This window comes from Nasonia vitripennis, chromosome 5 (genome assembly GCF_009193385.2).
Source record: "Nasonia vitripennis strain AsymCx chromosome 5, Nvit_psr_1.1, whole genome shotgun sequence".
NCBI classification, from domain to species: Eukaryota; Metazoa; Arthropoda; class Insecta; order Hymenoptera; family Pteromalidae; genus Nasonia; species Nasonia vitripennis.
This window is the reverse complement of record NC_045761.1, coordinates 6,266,896-6,283,531: the sequence shown is the minus strand read 5'-3', so window position 1 is coordinate 6,283,531 and position 16,636 is coordinate 6,266,896. Positions and strand designations below refer to the sequence as shown.

The following is a 16,636-nucleotide window of genomic DNA, read 5'->3' as shown; positions in this document are numbered from 1 at the left end:
ATACAGCGCCGTTTATGCTAATACTCTCGTAAAAGGAGAAAATTCTCGTTGAAATTCTTTTGATCGCGAGTATATGGATACGTGCAGAATAGCTCACCTATTACCACATTTTCGAGATAATTTTGTAATTCAAAAATTATCTGAATAATTATCTGAATTTTATAGAAGAACCGCGTATTAGAGTTGTGTGAAAAATATGTCGAAAAACAGGCGTATGAATGAATAAAATCAAAGTGAGCAATTGCGACGAAATTTTTAAATGCAGTATTCTGGAATAAACCTTTTATCATTATTTCGTATCGCATATGCAGATGTCGTAATTTCTTGCCAGTGATTTTCGATTTTTCTTTTTTGAACGCTAATATATATTTATAGCACAGTATGGCTAAAATCCGCTGTTATAAGTCACGAATAGGCGAGACTTGCGGATTTTAGCAGTCTGTGCTATAAAATTTTATACGATACTCTTGACTTAAATGGTTCAGTTTTACACGGCGCTGAGCGCCCTCGCTGCGCTCGGGTGCTAACTGCGCCGTGTAAAAAGAACCATTTAAGTCACACGTATCGTAATGTATTATTACTTGTCAGTTTCGGCTTTTTCTCCTGATTAGAAAACAAGCACTGTATATATATATATATATATATATATATATATATATATATATATATATATATATATATATATATATATATATATAACATTAGTTCAACGATCGAACTTTCAAAATAAAAAGTAGAGCAGCAAAAAGTTGCAACGTCTTTCGGATAAACTTTTTATATCGTAGCATATCGTGCATGAATGTTGCAATGCTTTGCCAAACGGAAAAATTCGGTTTTCGATTTCTCGTGCAGGTTTCAAAGATCGCATATTCATTTACAAGTAGATAACTTCCAAATGTAGCCAGACAAGATAATATTTTATGTTCTTTTCGAATAAAATCGCACGTACTTATATATAATCTACGCTGGAAATACACGACCAAAACGAGAACCGAAAATAAAACGCCTGTACCGCCATTATATATCATCAAAGCGCAATATAAGTCCTGTATCCAAATTCATCCCTTATTGGCACACACGGAATCGCCGACCTTCACCGCGGGCGTTAAAGCTTCATATATATATATATATATATACACGCAAAAAAACACATGCCGAATCTTCGGCTAATGAAACAAAAGTATACATCCTACGCAATTCTTCATTCATCCCGGCTTCTTTATCGATCCGCACAAACACGGCGCAGCACAGAGCTAGGCTTCGGTTTTCATGAATGAAGCTGCGGCGTATACCCCCTCCTTTTGCTCAACAGGCGTCCGCATAGAGGACTATACACTACGCAGGACTGCCTGAGAGCCAATCGATTTTCGGGGGTTGGGTGGAGACTATACCCCGCCGAGAGGACGAGGAGAGGACTCTCAGGAGCGGAGTCGTCGGATGAGAAACCCTTGGCGGTAAGAGGATGTGCGAGAATTGAATTTGCGTTTGTCGGGCGAGCGAGTGTGTTTGCTCGATTATCTTTTCGTCTTTGGTCGGATGTTCACAAGCTAGGACATTTTTTTTGACGTATAACACGAAAAATCACACCTGCAAAGCCAGCTTCATATCTTACCCTTCGAATGTTCACAGTCGTATACCTTTCTCTCCCCCACACAATCGCATCAGTATTTTCAATGTCGCCCAACTGCAACGGCTCTCGCGTTCTCTCTTATCATGTATTATTAATCAGTCAAGAAACAGCAAATCGAGTGTAAAAGGATGTTGCTTGCACCAAGTATACATAACACTTGCCTCGCGTGCGCCCCGAGTCGTCCTTGATACGGCTCTGGGGCGCGCGCGCGCACATTGCCTCCCTCCCGGTATAATTCGGAGAGGTCTTCTTTTTGCACTGCGATGCTTTTTGTTCGACGCTTCTCTGGGAATGACGTCAATGGCTCTCTCGAGCTTCTGCCTCTTGGCTCTGCGGAAGACGATGATAATAATATGTAGACAAAGACATTGGTATTATACTGGAAACTTGTGTTCTTTTCGCGATGATTCGCCGAAGGAAGCTCTGCCGAATCACTCCCGGTGTCCTCTATATATGTCTTTAATCAGAGGAAAGCTGGGCCAAGAGGAGATCAAAAAGCCGGGGTCATTAATACTTCAGAGCTTGCTGTATATATATTGCGAGAGAGCGAGAGAGAGAGAGAGAGAGAGAGAGAGAGAGAGAGAGAGCGCGACCTGTTGGAATGTTTGCCCTTCGCGCTTACTTGCGTTGTTACAGCGTCGAGGGGAAGGAAATCGTATGCTCACACGTGGTCTGCGATGGAATATTGATGATTTTCTTTTTCGAGGACGTGTCTATTTTTTTTTTTGCAGTCGGCAGGAAGTCGTATAGTTTTTTTTTTCATTGTTGAGTTTTATGAAAACTGCTCCGACCTTGGGAATAAGTCAGATTTCGGTTGAGCTTCACACGTGATTTCCTCGTGTAGTTTCTTCGAAGATTGATTCAATCTATTGTTTGCATAGAATAAATAAAATACTTTCTAAACAGTTTTCTCAAATAGACTTAATTCAAGCATATTTTTACGAGTCTCGTCCCGCGTTTTTAAAATAATTTCAATATAAGGGAGAGTGAAAATATGAAACCAAGGCTGATATGCCTGAAGAAACGAATATTACCTCCGAGATTGCCTCTTATGTCTCATACCTAGAATATTCACACTGGGCATAAAAATGTGAGTATAAAAACGCCCCACTTTTATTTCCAAGGATATATTCTTACGTGATTTAACGCGTGCCCTTCGTTAGTTCCAGTTTTGCAAATAGAGTCCATCCCCAAAACCGCATTGAAGCCACAAGATTTTTCCAAATCAGCGTTTATTCATTCATCTGCGCTATATCAGCCCCTACAGTGATGGGAGATGAAGCAAAGGTCAGATGTATCCTTGCCAGTCATCATCCGTCCGTCATACACACGCGAGAGGAAATACCTATCCGGAATTCCGAGTAGAAAAAAAGGGGGAATCCCCCGGACAGCTGATGCGGGAGTTTTTATTTGTAAGATTTAGACGCCCATCGTGGAAGAATCAAGGGAATGCAGCCTGAATGAGGAATTGGAATATGATGATAGGCTTTTGAAGGTTTGCTGGAGGACTATAGCGATGACGTGTGTTTCTCGATCTTACGGTTTATTTCTTGTTTTTGTGGGGAATTACCACGAATTACAAAGTATTCTGGCAACCATATACAATTATGGTCTTGTACGTAGGTTTGAAGTCATCGGAAAGTGCTAAGAAGTGGTTAACTGTATTTAACATTTTCAATGGTAGAACAAGATTTTATTCGTTAGTGTATTTAATTATTTCAGTATGGCTAAAATGTATGCTCAGAATGCTCAATTAAAAAATCGACCTACTTCTAGCTTTTTCTTTCAGATCGACAAATAACATCAATTTTTAATAGCTTCGACTCGAAGCGATTCATTACTAAAAAAAATTAATTCTCGGAGCTTCGACTAGACTTATAATCGCTATTGCTCCTCTCGCTGTACTCGAAGGTCTGACTGACCATGAACTTTCGCGCATTCTAAAATAACGCAGTTACATAGCATTCCCGCAATTTTCGTAATCACTCGTGGGATCGTGAAAAATAATTAAAGATTCGACTCGCATGGCGATAAACGTGCAATTTTAATCGCCTAACAGGCTAATTTATATCAAATCTTACTATCGCATCGAATCCAACAATTAATTCCAGTCGGCTTTGAATTCATTAGACATGCGCGTGAAGAGAGTCGCATGCCGACGATTACAGTAGACGTATCGGCAATTGGAAAACCAGTTTTTCTTCGGGATACTGCGCGCGTATAAGCGCACACATTATCGGTTCTTCGACCTGAATTCAAATAGTCTTGTGGCTATATTGCAATAGAGGAGGATCGGCATAGCCGCTGAAGCAAGTACCACGAGGAAAACATCACGCAAACAATATGTACAGCGAACTGTTCGACTGTAAAATCGGTTATCGATCGTTGGCTTTGTCTGCGTCCATGACATTTCTTGTGAACTCAAAATTGTAATTTATTACAATCCTCGATAAGTCGATTTTAGGCAAATAATGATGACTTTTCACCAATACGTAAAACAAACGAAATGTACCATCACGTGAAAAGAAGATTACCGATCTCTATCCCAAGAAGAATCTTGCACGTGTATCTATGTATACTAGTATAAACTTTCTAATAAGCTGACGCAACGCCGATGACTTCCTAGAAAAAAACCAATTCGTACATAATTACACAATATCGTACCCGACGAAAAAAGTTATATACAGTTTGTCATACCGATCATCACCGTCAAACAGAGCTATAGTCTGACGCGCCCGTGAGATATCTTGGGAGATGGAAAGCCAGCTTGAGGAAAAAAATGAGAGAAACCTGCGGGCTCGGTGATATTATAAAATCAACAGGAGCTCTGGTCTCGGTCTGCAGTACGTCGCGCGGGAGCTTGCCAAGCACACGATTCTTCTCGCGATTGGTAAAAGGCGAAGTGCGCGATGACGGCATTACCGGTGTTTTTCGCTCTGCTGGTAGTGGCTGGCTGTAGTCCGGTGATCCGAGAGGACTTGAAACTGGAGCTTGTGCAAGTTGTGAGTTTATATTGGCTAAATTTTCTTTTAGCCGTCTTTGCTCCTGATCGTCGCGATTCTATGATTGCGTTGTATATACTCTTAGGTAACCAAACGAGTTATTCTTCTTTGCAGTGCGCGCGTGCGATCTTACGCAGGAACGTCACGTAAATAGTAAAAAAATCAGTGATTCAAACGATTGAGTCGCGGCGGTTTTCGTATTATTTTTCCACGCATTATACACATGAAATTTTTTCACCGCAAAGAAAACATACTTATCGCGACCTGATAATTCCACCATTTTATCACGATTTACTGTACAAATTCTTCCGTGCATGTTCAAAAAAATCCTTGAACCAACACTGAAAAATTATTCTCTCTTTCCTTAGCTCTTTAGACACGGCGAGCGGACTCCTCAGGCGAACGAGAGCAAGCTGATAGGCAACTCAAGCAGAGCTTTACAAGAGCCTTGGGGATACTCGCAGCTAACAAACGTATGTTGTGTACATAAGTGCAGCTCGGTCAGGCGTTAAACTTTGAGTGTAGTGCGTCAGCTCGAAGGACGCGTGGCTGAAACTTGTTTTTTTTTCGTTTGTATACACCTCTTTCCTTTGCAATTTAATATGGCACAGTAGACAATGCCATTTTCGTGGATTAATATCCCTTGCCTTGCGTTATTTTTCTCGCTAGAAGTTTGAAGGATGCGCTTCGACGTTTTTTTTTTTAGAAACATGAGGAAAAATAATGTCTGCTTTACAAACTTGACTCGCGTTACCTGAAACTGCTCTTTAACTGTCGGTTTTCTCTCAAAAGAATTTATGGAAGAAAACGTTTCTCTCCTACAGTACTTAGTATCTATAGCGTCACAACGATGCGTACGTGTTACGTAAAAGAAAACTTTTTATCTCTGGATAGCTTTTACGACTGAACGACACGTACAAAACAGAATATTTCTTCTTGAATTATTGTTTCATTTCGTAAACACGCGCGTCGAGCAAATAGAAGCCATTGTATTTTACTTTCCGTAACGAGTAACATAACTCGACAATAAGTAACTTTGAGGAAATTTTGACATCAAAATTTTTGTTTAATTTTTAGTAACGAATCCCACAAAAATGATGAATGATTATTAGACACTTGTAAATACTCTGAAAAAAAACCCTCGCAGAATGGAAAGCGACAAGAATACAAAATTGGCCAGTTGCTTCGAGAGCGCTACTCGGAGTTCCTTGGCGAGCTATTCCGACCAGAATACGTTCATGCCGTTAGCTCCGATTACGATAGGACGAAGGCGTCGCTGCAGCTTGTCCTGGCATCACTTTACGCACCATCAGACGAGCTTGTCTGGAACAAGGATCTGGACTGGATGCCCATACCCACTCACTACGCGCCCAAGAAGCTAGATGCGCTTTTTAGTATGTGGACCGAATGTCCCAAGTAAGATTTAGCTTTTTATCATTTATTTTAATTCTGATTCGTGCGTGTAACAAGCGATATCGTTTGTTAATCACATTCGCGTATTTTCGATACACTTGACCTGCCCTATTCAACTTAGCGTGTTTTCTAAGTAGCTCACGTGCGCAGAGAGAATTCTCCGAATGAAACCTTGTAGTTTAGAATGCTTTAAGAGCGCATTTATTGAGGCGTAAAGCAGTTTTCCTTAATGTTCTGAAGTGACTTTATGCAAAGTAGTTTTTATTGTTTATTATTCATTCACGTGGAGCTCGATAGAATGATATAAACAATTTTAATACATAACAAACCATTGCAAATTACGTATTTACGAGGCATTTTGCGTAAGGTTCGAAAAAGCTTGGCAGAAATTGATGAAGAGCTCAGATATCAAGCAGCAGGTTACCCAATTCGAGGATCTCTTCAAGAATCTCAGTCAGTATTACCCGGAAACTTATTTCGATCTGGAACAGCTCTTCTACATGAATAATTTGCTGATAATAGAGGTATGCCCCTTATACAGCTGATGCATTTTTATTTTGACGATGGAACTTGTTGAAGCTTCTTATATTTCATAATATGTGTACAACGCACTTCTCTTCGCAGTCGTCCCTGGACGCCCCCTACCCCGAGTGGTACACACCGGAGCTGCACCAGCAGATCTCCAAGGGCTCTAAACTCTACCTGGACACTCTGTCCTACACACCCGGACTTATCCGATTGAACGGCGGTCCCTTGACGCGGCGATTCGTTGAGAATTTGAATGTTAAGAGCAAGCGTGTCAACCCACGAAAAATCTACTTGTACAGTGGACACGAGTTTACTCTCTATGCCTTTGCTAAGGCGCACAATATCACGCTTGTCAAGTCCCCGGTTTATGGGTCGGCTATTATTCTGGAGAAATTGAGGAACTGCGATGGTGACATTTTTGTCAAGGTGTGATATAATGCTTTAAAAATGTTAACTGTATGGAAATTTAAGTTAGAATATCGATGTACTTATATGATTCGTTTTGCAGATGTATTTGTGGACTGGAGTGTCCGAAGAGCTACAGCCGATAAAGTTGCCAAACTGCGACGAATACTGTCGAGTAGACGACTACTTGAACCTCGTCCAGACATCTCTGCCGTCGGACGACGAGATGCGATGTCTCTACAAAAACTTGAAGCCTACTGATTTGGAAAAAATCATGGCATCCGACGTGCTTGGAACGATATCAGACTGAATGAAGAAAAAAAACACATGTCACTGATCTCATTCTCTCATCCAGCGATGATAAGTGTAATAATTAGCTTGGAGTTTGAAATTGTCATAATGATACGCAAACGAGGCTTTCACGGTATTTGTATTCCTCTAGGAAAAATATACATAATATAATATATTCATAAAATAAAACATAGACAGTGCTTATCTATACCTGACAGACTTGTACATGAAATTCAAATAAATATATGAAGAAAAAGTTGCACTTGGTTATACTTCATCTATCAAGAATATTCCTCAAGGAAAGAGAGATCTTCAAGTAGGTCACAGATTTTTTATTTCTCTTACTCTTCGTTCTATAATTACAGATATACATGATTAAGAAGAAAGCATGGTCAAACTTAAATATTTTATATCTTTTACTCAGACTACTGTTATGATATCTATACTGACAACTAGTCTGAAATTTCAGACATCATAAAAAAGAGCAAATAACACCAAAGCATTATCTGCACGTGTCTCATTCATTTCCTGTCAGATAAACGAACAACGAATAGAGTTAATTTTTTTCCTTGTATAATTCAGTCTCAGTTCGCATACTATAGAGTAGAAAGGTCCCGATGGCTTCTGAAAAGTGTTTGCTGTGGCTCTTTGCCATTTCGATCTTCGATATTATGAGTTGTGATTCGACACCCAGAAAACTTCGTTTGGAGCTTGTACAAGTTGTAAGTGTACCAATTAAGTGCAGATACTCGAATCGTTGGATTTTGATCCGCTTGCGTCCATATTTATAGATCTTCAGACATGGCGAGAGATCTCCATCCAAATACGAGACCTATCTGGTGACCAAGGACTACAAAAATATCGAAGAACTATGGGGTTTCGGTCAACTAACTAATGTACGCACTACGTATTTCTATTTTTAATTTTTATTTTCAACGTTAATGCAACTACTCCTTCTTAGACCGGAAAATTGCAAGAGTACAAACTAGGAGAAATGTTGCGCAAGCGATACAACGATTTCCTGAGCGACACTTACAAGCCCGATCACGTGTACGCCTACAGTTCGAACTTTGATCGAACGAAGATGTCGTTGCAGTTAGTTCTCGCGTCGCTATTTCCGCCGACGTCGGAACTTATCTGGAAAAAGGAACTGAACTGGATACCGATTCCAATTCACTCGGTACCGACCAAACTCGATCCGTTGTTCTACTTAGATTCATGTCCCAAGTAAGATGCGAAATTCTTGAAATTTTCATTAAATTTTCTTCTATTTCTCTTCGAAACGATTTATTTTTCAGTTACCAACAATTATACGCACAACTTCTGGAAACAAGGGGCTTCAAAAGCTTCTTACAAAAATTCCAAGATGTCTTCGATTACTTGAAGACGTGGTACCCTGACGAACGTTTCGAGCTCCAGCATCTGTTTGAGCTCGACACCTTCATCAACATCCAAGTATTATTGTAAAAGCTCAACCGACAAAAATCTCTGATCTTCTAAATTAATGACTGAATTTTTAAGATATCCCGGAACTCGTCACTGCCGGACTGGTACAACGTAAACGTCCACCACAGAATCGCACAAGGTGCCAAGCTCTACCTGGACAGTCTATCTTATACGCCAGCTTTGGCTCGGATAACCGGTGGTCCTCTGGTCAGATTTATGCTCGAGAACTCACAGGCCAAGATCGATAATTTGGACGCGAGGAAGATCCACTTGTTCAGCGGTCACGAGTATACCGTTGACGCCGTTACCAAGGCCCACAACGTCACGCTTCAAAAGAGTCCCCCTTTCGGCTCGGCTTTCATTCACGAAACACACAAGGACGAGTTGGGAAACGCTTACATCAAGGTTGGCCAAGACTTTGATTATAATTGTACTGAATTTTTATATAATGCTGCAGTTTCAATTAAAAAAAATCTCATAGCTGTTCTACTGGTCGGGAATAATGCACGAACTCAATCAGCTGTACCTTACGGGCTGTGACAAGTCATGTCCAGTTGAAGAATACAAAAAGCTCGTAAGACCAGTTCTGCCGTCAGACGAGGAGATACGCTGCATCTACAGCAACCTCTCGCCCGCTGACCTGCATCAGATCGTGATGAACAACAAGCCTTCCAGTTTGTAAATCGCTTATACCACCTAGCAACATTATGTAAATGTCAGCAAGTTCTTGTAGTACATCGCGCGAGCGAACTTCCCGCAATCTAAGTTCGCACGAACTTAGATTGCAGGAAGCCTTTTATACAGTTTAAATATGATAAGATTTTATACACTTGCATCACGATTATCTCCCCCAAAGAACAGCTCCTTATATCGAGAAGTGAGCAGCTTGACGTCTGAAAGTTCGACGCAGTTTATCCGATGTACAACGGCTGCTTTCGAGGACGCGCGGGAAAAGACGTCGCGTGCAGAACGGGGAGCTGGGTTCGTATTATACTGCGTGCGACACAGGGAGTTTATCCAGTTCTCTGACTCGCTTTTCAAATACGAGTATCTATACCATATAGGTATAACTCGTGATCTTTTGAGAATTCGTGAAAGGGGGCTGCTTTGGTCGTTGGCGGGCTTTGTGAGGATGTCGCATTGCTCTGGAATGCCGATTGTTTAATTCACGCTAGTTAGCATTATATATAGTTACGAGGTGGATAATGCTTCACTGTTAAAGTTTTGCAATAAAATAAAACACTGCAATAATATGAATGCATGCAAAATAGAGTATACCTTTATTTCAACAACGATAGAAAGGTATAACTTAATGAAAACAGGGTTGTTTCATTGGGATGAAAAAAAAGAACAACGATTTCTCTCACATTTTATCACCGAAATCCAAAAAAAACCCATGCTCGCAAAAAGGCTGCCGTCATAAGCAGCAGGAGCGGCATAAACACACACACACTCACACACCGGCTGAAAGAGCGCAGAAAGTCGAGAAAAAGAGGAAAAATTCAGATCCCCCGTGTCGACGGCTTTCAGCGCCGGTACACGTACACTCATACGCTCGGAGCTTGCAGGGTATTGCGAGAGCGGGATGTAAAACACGTAGGTAATACGCGAGTCGCGTCGTAAATACAATAAGGCCTGTTTCAAAGTGTATTGGGTTATGTAGCTGCTTCTCCGGGGCTGTAAAGAATGAAAGAGGATGAAGCTGCTTTCTTCTTTTTGTTTTATACAGGCGATCGGAAGAAAGGTGCGATTATTTTAACGGTGAAAGCTTATTACGCGCATATGAAGCTTTGTTTTCGAATTTCCAACATTAACGGGATGTGACACGTGGATTATTGAATGATGATTTAGTGCGTACCGACTGTTTTAAATTTTTACAGTGGAATCAGAAGAGTTCGACATGTTTGATGATTTATGATGCATCGGGAATTAACGAGATTTATCGACACGCAGTGTTGTTAAAACTGACAAACAAGATCTGACAGAATCTTTTGTATAGCGATAATCAGGATAAAGGAGGAAAAATCATTCGCTTTTGTTATTTCGATACAATACCCGCTCGGTTTCTTTGAATTGATTTTCTTCCCACATTTAATACCATTTTAGGTGAACTCGTTAGAAAGCTTCGTGTAAAATAAAATATGAATATAAATTGTTTATTGAGTCTGTAGCCACGTGTAATTAGAGTAGTAATTAACTTTCATACAATAAGCTGTATCCGTCAAGAAGAAAAAAAGCCTCGGATTCACTTCCCGAACATGCTGCACGGTAGCTGCCGGCATAGCAATCCACCCACGCATCCGACTAGTCCAAGTTTCGGTCGAACGAGCCGCGCACATACACATACACACTACCCCTTACCCACCCACGCCCTCGTTCCAGGCGTGGGTGCGCGAGCTTTCTCTCGATCTTTCTTCTGCTTGTGCATAGCGCGTTCTCTCAACTTCCTATCTATTTATCGTCTGCTCTCATTAAAATTTGATGCCGCTACTTCTGAGAATTTCGGCGATCATTAGCTCGATTGCTCATAAGCTACAGTCGAGAGTCGCATAATAGAGATTTTAATTGGAGATCGGGTTCGCAGTTTTTTAAGCTGAATTGATGGTAAATGGTAATTTATCGAGAAAAAAAGGTTTTAAACATATCAGACAGTGCGGATTCTGCAGAGAACAATTGACTCGTTCCGCGGACAATTGGTTTTGCGTGTGTATGAAGTGTCGCTATTATTTTATACCGACATTGATCGAACTACACCTATAAACGTCGATTGATTCGAGCATTAATGAAAGTATCGATCAATCAAACTATCGCTTCGTATTATAACTTGGCGGACGCGCGCAAAATATCGTTTGAAGAAATAGCTTTTGGATTGACGCAACAGCCGAGGGTTGGTCTGTATAGATTCGATAAATTTACGATTTCACTCGACTCAATAATTTTCAGTGAATAAATACGCGAAAAGTGCGGGAGATATAAAAATTAATCGATGTACGGGATGTTAAAACATAAATAAATGTTTTCGAATTCTCCGAAGGCAAAAACCATCAGTGACGAACAAAACCGGAAAAGCGTGTTTCTTTTGAAAAAATACGCGTTATTTACTCTTGTACCTCGTACAAACGGAAATTCAAGTGAAAAAAAATTTTCTGAAACAGACGTACGCACATGGCAACAAAACTTCTCGATAATCGTATATATTACTCAAAAGCACCGCGAATTTAGCATTATCCAGTTTTATCACTGAAATTGTACAGACTCTTCGAGCACTGAAATACGAAGCCGGAAAGCCAATTACGATAAACCCGAGAGCTCGAACTTTATACTAGCCTATATTTACCTATGCCAGAGCTCGCGCCCACATGCATATTCGTAAATGCGCGTATTTGTCTTCCCGACTGTTGTTAAATGTTTCCACTGGATTTTGATTAATGCCACGGAATTACTCGCTCCCGCGTTGAGTTTGCCGACGATCCGGAAAGAGGATGTGCTGTTATTATGTCGCTGTATGAGCGAAGCTCGTGAAAGTTTGATCGAGTAAACGGATAGCCCTGGATGTCTATATGCTGACTTGTTAATGGGGGCGATTGGGAGGATGAGATGGACGTCGGTTATTTATATAGTGCTGAGCGGATGTTGTTTTCTTAAATTTTATGAAAGGACATAACGTGAATCTTATGGTGGGAATATTTGATTCGAATTTATTCTTGTACTTTGAACTTCATACACGCAATGATTTGAAATGACTCTGGGAGAATAAAAAATTAAAGTAAATATACATACCCGAGAACGAAAAAATAAATGAAGTAAAATCTCTCTCGTATATACGATCTGCCAGTTTAATTAGGCCAGCACACGCGCGGGAGTCGGAAATCACAGGGGAAACACGTTTTTTAACTCAAACCGTCGCCGTAGGAACAGCCAGCAACTCGCCGGCAATTACTGAAACGTCGCGATACGTTTTATATAGAACATGTGCATCAGTGCCGCACGTATACCTGTATACACATAGTTGAAAGATGGTTTTTGCATCTCTTTCTCGGCGTGTGTGTGTGTTCCTCGGCGAAAACAAGTTTCTCTCACTAATGGCTAATAAAAGTGGAAATGAAAAGTCTGCAGTGCCCCGCGCACACGATAAATGAGTTTTCCCGAGCGATTTTTCTCTCGCATTCACGAAACGAAAACATTCAACACAGGCCTAGGCTGTATAGGGCTTCTCGGGTACAATTGAAATTTTGCAAATTCAGCGTTTAATCAGAACTGCATACTTGCAATTTTCGGGAAGTATTGTATGCGCAGTGCATTATTTCCCTATGCTGCGTCAATTTTAAGAATTTCCAGGTTATATTTCAATTAAGACATACGTACTTTATTTGATTCAAGAGCTTTGTAATAGAAAAATTAGAAATATTAAGCTATAAAATACGTGTATTCTATGAGTAAGTAAAGATTCAGTCTCGTAAATTTCTATAAAAGTATGTATATTTACTTACTACTTACATGGAAAAACTTCGGAAACAGAGCAGCATCAAACAGCAAACCGCAGTGTTCTATATTATATTCTTATATTCTAGGAAATGAGTCCGAGCTCTCTTTTGTTTGACGCGTGGAATATAAGCAATCCCCCTCCACTCTGGAGTTTGGCGCCGTCGCAGCAGAAAATGCTAAAGCCTGATGGTACGGATATATGCGGGGTGCATCGCAGCCAGCATCAAATCGTGGGCCTATAACGTTATATTACGTCGAACCTATATACGGTGGCGCCACAGTACGGATTTTTTTACGTATCAGTTTGATTCTTCGAGCTCCCGTCACTTAAGCCTCGCGAGTCACGACACGCTCAAACCGTCAGATCGCTTCATACTGCAAGGACATAAATACCTATAGGTACAATAGACACGCATAGATAATATACAAAGCAAGTGCTCCGGCATTATTACTTCCTATCTTAATTCAAACAAAAGAATTAGCAAAATGCCATCCTGCAGCTTAGTCGGAGAAGTAAGTTCTGTTACGTCTACGTACAAGTGGGTGATCAAAAACTTCTGCACCGGTTGCAAAAGCGTTGACGACCGTTTAATATCCTCTGAATTCCCGATATTTAATGCTGGCGTTAAAACTCTGTGGCTGCTGGAGCTCTACCCAAAGGGTAGTAACGATTCTTCTAAAGATTACTTGAGTCTCTTCCTCTATAATTTGAGCAAAGCAACTATCACGATAAACGTTTCCTTCGCCATACTCAACGCCAAAAATGAAGTTGCGTTCTATAAGATTTTCAGCAAACAATCATTAGACAAAGTCTCGTGGGGGTATCCTTGCTTTGTATCTCGCGATTATGTCACGAACATGGAGAACAAGATTTTGGTTGACGATGAACTAACAGTCATCTGCGAGATATTGCTTAACCCGATCAAAAGAAAAGATACCTTGAAAATGGAAGAGGAAAACGAAGACGATGAACCCGAGACTGATGACGAGACAGAGGAAAATAAAAACAGTCTGCGACTGTTGGAATTCGACACGTTCGAGCGTCTAATCACAGAGGAAGATAAGTTCAGCTACGTGACTTTAAAAATCGGTAAACAGACCTGGAAAGCTCACAAGTGTGTCCTGGCCAAGAGAAGTTCTGTTCTCGCCACAATGTTTCAGGAGGACATCAAGGACAGCGTCGTGAACATCGAGAACGTCGAGCCAGAGGTGTTCATGGAGTTTCTGAGATATGTATACAGTGGAAAAGTCAACGACATCAAGGAGATCGCAAAAGAATTACTGATTTTGTCGGAAAAATACAAACTGGATACCCTGTTTCAAATCTGCGAGACAACGCTATCCAATGACCTGGATGTTAGCAATGTGGTGAAGAGACTCAAACTTGTCCACACATATAAAGCTTTAAATTTGAAGAAGACGGCTGTGGAGTTTGTTATTTCCAATGCAAAGGATATTGTTGTTATCCCAGATTTCAAAGAATTAAAAGATGTACCGGATGTACTGTGTGAAATACTGCATAGCATGGTGAAACGTGATACTAATGAAGAATAATGCATTAGACTACTTTAATTTTACTGCTTATTCAAAACAGTTTTTTATTTTACTGAATAATTGTATGGTAATCTGCATTTTTTAAGATTTTTGAAACGATAAAATGTCTGCAGACAGACTTTATATAGTTTGTTGCGCTATGGTAAAAGGTAAAAAATGAATTTTCTGTAAAATGACTTTAATCTTGCATGTATTCTTTGGATAATACGATTTTTTACTTATTTTAAGTTGCTATTATGCGTTCGTAGCTTTTGTATTTCACTGTTTAGTCGGTTCGATTGTAATCTTAGGTAAACAAATTGTGACTGTATGTAATTTTTCTCCAATGTTTGGATTCAGACACGTTCAAATTATTTAAAGAATTAAAATAATTCTTTATTGAGATCAACACCTTGAGAAACAATTTTATCTTCTCCAAAATAAAATTTTATTTTATTAAGTTAACGATGAGTCGAAAAAAATACATTGTCGTTTGTTTTCACTGTTTTTTGTATTTATATGTATCGCCGTCAACTGTCAAGAAATGAATAATAAATAAATTCATTAAACATTTGAAAAATCATTGCGAATTATTTCGAAGCTTTCCATTCCATAGGTCGCAAGCCTTTATTACTTAAAGCTACTACCGACAAATCAAAGTCGCGCCTGAGGGCAAAGCACATTATTGCCAGGCATAAATTTTGCAAATCACCTAAGTACGACACTATCGCGCAGACAGGTGTAAGGTCGTCAGCTGATACAAAACAGAAGCTTGTTTACCTGCTCGATTCAGGGACGGTCAACGCACTCGCTTCTCCCACCGTGTGTGCCTTTACGCGCACACATGTTTTGAAAGGGTCGAGGCTACGTCATGTAATACCTACGCGCTCATATTGCAGTCATTGTGCGTGCGTCTGTGGGGGCTCTAGGGCGTGAATTTTTCAGAGTAAATAAGCACGTGGGCAGCGCGGGTAGTAAGTATCAGACTAACGGCTCCGAAGGATTGTTCTCTCAGTAAGCTTCGAGGTGGCACAGATAAATGGCAAGAAAATCCAGCAGTATACTTACAATGTAGTCCTTCGACATTCGAAGAAAATCGTAACAACCGCGCGCACAGGATCGTGGCCCGCCGCGTGAGAGGCCGGCGACCGCTTACATCACTTTTAGCTGTTATACCTATATACATACCTCGTCGTAGCCGCATAGCCTTTCAACAGCATATCACGCTGCTAGACACGTCCCTTGTTCGCTGTTTACAATGACACCAAAATATTTGCCCTCGTGAACACGCGTGCAGGTGTTTGCTGGATTCTCCGAATGACGGCCATTAAGTGAGATACTGCCGCAACGTGTCGCTTTGAAATTAAGCTTCGATGTTGACGATAAAGCGTATCCCGCGAATGTCAACGGCACAGTTTATTCAGATCAAATAAAGTGGATGAGGCATATGGCGTTTCCGATGAGCCAAAAGGATTTCGTGTGTAGTCAATCTGATTTTGCAAATATAGTTTTTTGCGCCATTCCAACAAAAACTCGGTTAAAAACGACGCACAGCTTTGTATAGCTTTCGCAGAAACAAATCGCTTCGCCTTTATAGGTCTTTATGTACAGGTATACTTATAGGAGCGCGAAAGTCATGGAATCATTGATTCATCGAAATTCATTGAGCATCTGATGCGCGCCGACCAAATACTCGATCGAGCTATGGAAGGCATGTGTTTTCCTTCTTTTTCGCTCACCGAGAGTCTGCAGAGAGATGGAGGTGGAAAAGGAGGCCGATTGCGCAATGTTATAAAAAGGCGGTGCTTTTGTGCGCGAGCGTATTGACTTTTCTCACGTGATTGATAGAAGTGCGTTTCTCGCGCGACGGTTTGTGCTTGTCGGAGCTAAAATAACGGTGCAC

At 40.6% G+C, this 16,636-nt stretch overlaps 3 protein-coding genes and 1 long non-coding RNA gene across 4 annotated transcripts; 3 read left to right on the top strand and 1 right to left on the bottom strand.

Moving 5' to 3' along the window:
- Positions 1-3,152: 3,152 nt before the first annotated feature.
- Positions 3,153-5,007, bottom strand: LOC116417648. Its single transcript, XR_004227894.1, has 2 exons — positions 4,328-5,007; positions 3,153-4,252 (listed from the first exon to the last, which is right to left on the bottom strand). It is a non-coding gene; the product is annotated as an uncharacterized LOC116417648 (long non-coding RNA).
- On the top strand, positions 4,458-7,528 carry LOC100123287 (venom acid phosphatase Acph-1). Its single transcript, XM_008218970.3, has 6 exons — positions 4,458-4,632; positions 5,001-5,105; positions 5,780-6,048; positions 6,413-6,569; positions 6,670-6,999; positions 7,082-7,528. The coding sequence occupies exons 1-6, from the start codon at positions 4,540-4,542 to the stop codon at positions 7,286-7,288; spliced, it is 1,161 nt and encodes a 386-aa protein (XP_008217192.1). The 5' UTR covers positions 4,458-4,539; the 3' UTR covers positions 7,289-7,528.
- Positions 7,529-7,624: 96 nt separating this feature from the next.
- LOC103318017 (venom acid phosphatase Acph-1) lies at positions 7,625-9,972 on the top strand. Its single transcript, XM_031931838.1, has 6 exons — positions 7,625-7,991; positions 8,061-8,165; positions 8,231-8,496; positions 8,568-8,724; positions 8,791-9,120; positions 9,197-9,972. Exons 1-6 carry the CDS (start codon positions 7,887-7,889, stop codon positions 9,395-9,397), a joined length of 1,164 nt encoding a protein of 387 aa, XP_031787698.1. The 5' UTR covers positions 7,625-7,886; the 3' UTR covers positions 9,398-9,972.
- Positions 9,973-13,686: 3,714 nt separating this feature from the next.
- On the top strand, positions 13,687-14,754 carry LOC103318018 (speckle-type POZ protein-like A). The gene has a single exon (XM_008219067.1). The coding sequence runs from the start codon at positions 13,687-13,689 to the stop codon at positions 14,752-14,754; it is 1,068 nt and encodes a 355-aa protein (XP_008217289.1).
- The last annotated feature ends 1,882 nt before the right edge of the window (positions 14,755-16,636 follow it).

Excerpts from the sequence above, each read along its gene's own strand:
- LOC100123287 (XM_008218970.3), top strand. The coding sequence starts at position 4,540 with ATGACGGCATTACCGGTGTTTTTCGCTCTGCTGGTAGTGGCTGGCTGT. Across the intron at positions 4,633-5,000 it reads AACTGGAGCTTGTGCAAGTT|CTCTTTAGACACGGCGAGCG; the intron begins GTGAGTTTATAT and ends CTCTTTCCTTAG. Across the intron at positions 6,570-6,669 it reads ATAATTTGCTGATAATAGAG|TCGTCCCTGGACGCCCCCTA; the intron begins GTATGCCCCTTA and ends TTCTCTTCGCAG.
- LOC103318017 (XM_031931838.1), top strand. The coding sequence starts at position 7,887 with ATGGCTTCTGAAAAGTGTTTGCTGTGGCTCTTTGCCATTTCGATCTTC. Across the intron at positions 7,992-8,060 it reads GTTTGGAGCTTGTACAAGTT|ATCTTCAGACATGGCGAGAG; the intron begins GTAAGTGTACCA and ends CCATATTTATAG. Across the intron at positions 8,725-8,790 it reads ACACCTTCATCAACATCCAA|ATATCCCGGAACTCGTCACT; the intron begins GTATTATTGTAA and ends TGAATTTTTAAG.
- LOC103318018 (XM_008219067.1), top strand. The coding sequence starts at position 13,687 with ATGCCATCCTGCAGCTTAGTCGGAGAAGTAAGTTCTGTTACGTCTACG.